This window comes from Mytilus californianus, unplaced genomic scaffold (assembly GCF_021869535.1).
Source record: "Mytilus californianus isolate M0D057914Y unplaced genomic scaffold, xbMytCali1.0.p SCAF_4, whole genome shotgun sequence".
In the NCBI taxonomy this organism is placed as follows: domain Eukaryota; kingdom Metazoa; phylum Mollusca; class Bivalvia; order Mytilida; family Mytilidae; genus Mytilus; species Mytilus californianus.
Genome location: NW_026262690.1, coordinates 31,053,921 through 31,059,920, shown reverse-complemented (window position 1 = coordinate 31,059,920; position 6,000 = coordinate 31,053,921). Strand labels below are relative to the sequence as shown.

Here is a 6,000-nt window from a genome sequence, read left to right as displayed (position 1 = left end):
GTTTATCTATCACATGTAGATCCTGTCAAACTAACTTAAGCAGAAAACTTAACATTGGAAATAGCTAATTAATTCAAAGTCTCTGGACCATGGCCTTGAAACAGTCGTCAAACTGATATGCACTGATAGTAATGCAACTTCATAGTAAATATCAATGATCTATCACAAGTAGTTCCTATCAAACAAACTTAAGCAGAAAACTTAACAATTGTTTATGTCAGATAAGGAGCTGTCGTCGGAAAAACAATCCCTGTCTTGCTTTCTGCGACTTTCGTCACAGGGGGCAAAAATTAAACTTCTGCTGGGTTATTTGTATGTTTATGAGATAATAGGTGGTTCTGTGTTATCAAAATAGGGAGGTATAAAGTGAGCGGCGTCGGATAGAAATCTACCTTATGCAAATGAATATCAATAGATTTGTTAACCTATTTCAGGTTGAAAAAATCTGTACCGAAAGTCTGTATCTCTTGAAAGTTGAGTTGTTATAAGAACCCGTCAAAACATACCAAAATTCATTTTTTATTTCATATTTGAATGTTCCAAAATCAATCAAAGTCTTATACATGATCATGTATATGTAGACTTGCATAAGGTTGATTTCTACTCGACACAGCTCAAGTTTTGAATGGTAGAGCATTAGATATAATATTAGTACATCCACATCATTTGAACTCTGGTGGATAGTTGTCTCATTGGCAATCATATCAGATATTCTTAGTTTTATAATGATTCAGACAGATATTTCATCACAATCAAAAGACAAAATCTAGAGCAAAATAATGTCTTTCTGTATTTCCATCATGAAGGTCAAGGATGATTTTTATTTGACCCTTGCCATTTGTGTATCTGGGGTGATAGTCTAGATGTCTGTACCAAACACACAATCATACTGCTAACTCAGAGACAATTTTTCCAAAAAAACTTTCATAACTGGTAGAATTTTTTTGTCACCTTAGTTTCTGTACCACATACTCTAATGTCATTTAAATTTCTTCATTTTTGGAGGAATTTTTGGTCGTATGCACCCCAAGCCAAAAACAATGAGCAGATTAACCAGCGATTTTAGCAGGGTTGAAATGTATGCTAGACAATGAAAATGTGGGATTCACAAGGGATACTTTTAAAATGATTGCATTTGAACTTCCAAGAATGAGGTAAATGTAGATCAAAAACTTAAAACTCAAGAATAACATTGTTCATCTGTATTATAAATACTGTACCAAGCAGGTAGACAATTTTAATATTATATTTTAGAATTGTTAATGTTTGCTGTTTTTATTGTCATTAAATGTTAATTACAGTAGTCAAAATTATTGTATCAAAGTTGCTCCAGAAATATTTCAGGACCTCCATAATTGGAATTCGGTGAAACTAAGATCTGAATATTGACTTCTTGACAAACAATAAAACAAAGGTCATTATACCCAACTGACTTCAAAATATGTTTAAAACCATTTTAATAAGACATCATTGAAATAATACAATACTGGCATAAAACACAATGGAAATTCCTTCTTAGGTACAGTTTGGTAATACTATCTGATTGAAGATCTTAACTTCTAATAGATCAGACTGGGAAATGCACTCACAGGCAAAAAAGTAAAAAGGGGGTAAAAAGTAATATCATAAGATGGTTTTAAAAATATTTATTGACAAAACTGATTGCACAATGACCAAATATAAATAAATAACTGAGTAAGTTTAATATAACAACTTGAAAATTTAAACAAAAACAAGTTAACCTTTGTAACTGGACTGCCATTACTTTTTTTTTTATCAAATTTACCTAAAGAGATGTAAACACCCTGATGGACTTTAACAATTTTGTTTTAAAAACAATCATTTTCTGTTTTACTACCATAATGCTTATTAAGCAATAAAGAAAGCCTTCAACCACTGAAAAGCGTGATTAATTGACACACTAACTGTTTACCAAAATTAACAACATTTTATAGAAAACCATATATTATTTAAAGCCTCTTATGTCTCAAAAACATCTCTAACAATAAGTTTATCATTAATGGGATAGAGGTCCCATTATCCTTTCATGGACTGGACAAGATCTACTAGTGATATAGCCAGTTCATAGTCATTAAAACCTTCAGGCAGACAGTTAGCTACGTGTTGTAACAGATTAGCTATGTCCTGAACATCTGCTTCTGGTTGTACCAAATGGTCTGTTTTCTGTAAACAAAAACAAAAAAGATAAGACTAATCACAGCATCATCTCTATGTATTTGGCCAACTTTGTAGAATAATATTTTTGTTTTTAATAACCAAACCATATTATAAAATAACTTGTAAGATGCATGTCATTTTTGTCGAGCCTTCGACTTTAGTCGAAAAAGCGAGACATAGCGATCCTACATTCCGTCGTCGTCGTCGGCGGCATCCACAAATATTCACTCTGTGGTTAAAGTTTTTGAAATTTTAATAACTTTCTTAAACTATCCTGGATTTCTACCAAACTTGGACAGAAGCTTGTTTATGATCATAAGATAGTATCCAGAAGTAAATTTTGTAAAAATAAAATTCCATTTTTTCCGTATTTTACTTATAAATGGACTTAGTTTTTCTGCCGGGAAATATTACATTCACTCTGTGGTTAAAGTTTTTAAAATTTTAATAACTTTCTTAAACTATCCTGGGTTTGTACCAAACTTGGACAGAAGCTTGTTTATGATCATAAGATAGTATCCAGAAGTAAATTTTGTAAAAAAATAAATCCATTTTGTCCTTATTTTACTTTTAAATGGACTAAGATTTTCTGCCAGGAAACAACACATTCACTCTGTGGTTAAAGTTTTTAAAATTTTAATAACTTTCTTATACTATTTTGGATTTGTACCAAACTTGGACAGAAGCTTGTTTATGATCAAAAGCTGGTATCTAGAAGGAAATTTTGTAAAAAAAATAAATCCATTTTTTCCATTTTTTACTTTTAAATGGACTTAGATTTTCTGCCAGGAAACAACACATTCACTCTGTGGTTAAAGTTTTTAAAATTTTAATAACTTTCTTATACTATTTTGGATTTGTACCAAACTTGGACAGAAGCTTGTTTATGATCAAATGCTAGTATCTAGAAGGAAATTTTGTTTTCTTCCAGTTAACATAACATTCAGTCTGCAGTCAAAGTTTTTAAACATTTATTAGATTCATAAACTATCCTGGATTTTTACCAAACTTGGACAGAAGCTTCTTACAATCAAAAGATAGTATCAAGAGGAATATTTGTTGAGCCTGCGATTAACAGAAAAAGTAGGCGAGACACTGGGTTCCGCGGAACCCTTACGAATTTTTTTCAAATACTTTCATATTTATAGAAATGCCCAAATCTTTAGCAAGAACCTCTACACTCTGTAATTAGTCTTCTGTGTTTATTCAGTTTTGGTTCAACTGTATATTTTAGAGTTAAGTGTGGCGTCCATTTTGCTGAACTAGCATACATTATTGTTTAAGGGCCAGGTGAAGGCCGTCTCTGGGTGCAGGTTTTTCTCGCTGCATTGCAGACCCATTGATGGCCTTAGGCTGTTTTCTGCTCTTTGATGGGGTTGTTGTCCCTTTGACACATTCCCAGTTTCCATTTTCTATCTTTATATTGGGAGCTTAAAATATTTTACAAGTAAGGAGCTAAAAAATATATCACTTAAATTCATTATTAAAAGCCTTTCTCCCATAATGGCTGTTAATATTTTTAACTTTACAATTCTACGTAAATTCTTACCAGTTCTCTTAACCATGATGACAGTGTTGGAGAGACATTAGTCAGAAGTCCTGCTCCCCATGCTTTGTCCTTGAATAGAACCTGATAAGCAACTCTACAACCTGCTACAGGAAGTAACTCGGCTCCCATGGATTCTCGATCATTTACAGTCCCTAGTACCTATGAATATACATACTGTAAATTCAGAAATTATTGCGTGCATTTATTATTGCGATTTTGTCATTTTAGACTAAAATGCGATTTAAATTTTTGCGATATTGAGAAAAATCCTGTTTAATTCATATAAAAAATTTCAAAATGCGAGTTTAAATTATTGCGATTATAACCCTGTCGCATTTTTCGCAATAATAAAAACATCGCAATAATTTCAGAATTTACAGTAATTAGTACAGATAAGAAAGATAAAGCTGTTATACCACAATATTGAAAATACAATGAAGAATAAGAATTAAGGGATATGGTGTTTTAACTCAGTACACTTAATCCCTAACCACAAAACCAATGCAAAAGAAGTGTTTTTAATGCTGTTCTTCATCTAATAGTCATAGTCACTGCAAGATTACTAGGGAATATAGCACTGTTTGGCCAAAAACATTTGCTATTACCTAGGATGTTGATGATAATTTCTGTCTGTCTTTTTACACATAACTTTTACCTCACTAAAAGTATGTAACCAGTATATAAACCAGGCCCTGCTTCCCCTCCCTAAATTCACTTCTGTATTCTATATCAAGCTTAAACTTTGTGTCACATTTTATAGATAAAACTTTTCTCATGTGATATACTGAATTCAAAGATAGCATTTACCCTAAGGTAACAGTAAGTTGATTGATTGGTCCAGTGTATGCGCAACCCCCCATGCGATGACGATTAGCCAAATTGGCATTCTTAAACTATGCGTACCCACTTCCGGTTTTATAATGAAATGTCATCTGATTGGGAATGAAACGTGAAATGTACGCGGAAATTATTGCAATTAGTGAATAAAATGATTACTACTCAGAAGTTTTATAAGTATTTATATAGTAAGTGAACGGTTTTTCTCAGTGAATAAATAGTCTTAAAATCGAAGAGTGTGATATATATGTGGGAAAGACATTTTTTAAAAAGTAATAATGAATTGGAACATTTTGTTCAAAATTACCAATCAAATAACTACATACAATTGTATAAAAGAATCTCTGTATTAATTGTGGCTTAAGAGAAAAGAAGACCCTACAGTCACCTGGAAACAGAAAAATTAGAGACGATTTAAAATTTACTAGACTCATTTTTTCAACAACTTAATATTCTGATCAATGAAAGAAAAGAATTGTGTGAAAGGATATGTATCAAATGTAAAAAAAAACCTGCACAACCAGGGCTCTTTGGCCTGTGATTGCTTTTTAGACTGGCAACATTTGAAATCTGCAGGGTTGAAATATGTGCCAAAACAATCCTATTGGATATGTTAAAATTGCTCAAAATCTTAATTAGTTACATGAATCTTTTAAAATTGGTTAAACATGTATAATTATCATCTGCATCTATGTTTATACATAATGGAATTTGATCTTATTACTTGCTTCTTTAATTTATGTATACACTCAAGCTTTATTTTTAGTTTTAGATATTTTAAAATTTTGGTTTCTGTTTTGTATTTTACTATAAAATTATTTACACACTTGAGTTTCACTAAGTTTTTTTCAAATTCTGTATAATTTAATTCTTTTAATGTGCACTTACATTTAATTTCTAATTTTTTCATGTTTTCTTTTTACAGGGACTGTACAGTTTTTGTCTCACCTGCAACGAAAGTCGCAGTATGCGAGACATAGGTATTACTAGGAGGCGGCGGCAGTGGCAGCGCAGCGTAAACTATTTGTATAAAGCTTTATATTTCAGAAGGTAAAGACCTGGATGCTTCATATCTTGTATGCAGATACCTTATGTTACAAAGTTTCCTTCACTCATATGTCCAATGTCCTTGACCTCATTTTCATGGTCCAGCGACTGTTTTTGAAATAAATGGGGAATGTGTCCATGGGACACAGATGATGCCCCCGCTTGCATATCATATAAAGTTATAAAGGGACATAACTGAAGAACGGTAAAAGTGACGCTACTCAAATTTGTACTTGATCTGAGTTTTGTGGTAATAAGTATTGTGTATAAGTTTCATAAAATTTGGTTGAGGCAAACTTAAGTTAGAGAACACAAATGAAAAATTCAGCAATTTTCCCATTTGTAAAGGGGCATAACTCTAGAACAGTAAAAGTGACACTCCCAAAATT

General features: G+C 31.9%; 1 protein-coding gene across 1 annotated transcript in view; it reads right to left on the bottom strand.

Moving 5' to 3' along the window:
* Positions 1-1,631: 1,631 nt before the first annotated feature.
* LOC127739434 (rab3 GTPase-activating protein non-catalytic subunit-like) overlaps positions 1,632-6,000 on the bottom strand; it is a 71,037-nt gene continuing 66,668 nt past the window's right edge. Inside the window, exons 33-34 of the mRNA XM_052251197.1 lie at positions 3,728-3,886; positions 1,632-2,184 (exon numbers count right to left, since the gene is read on the bottom strand). Coding sequence (XP_052107157.1) covers positions 2,038-2,184; positions 3,728-3,886 — 306 coding nt within the window. The 3' untranslated portion in view covers positions 1,632-2,037. The remainder of the gene's footprint in view (positions 2,185-3,727; positions 3,887-6,000) is intronic.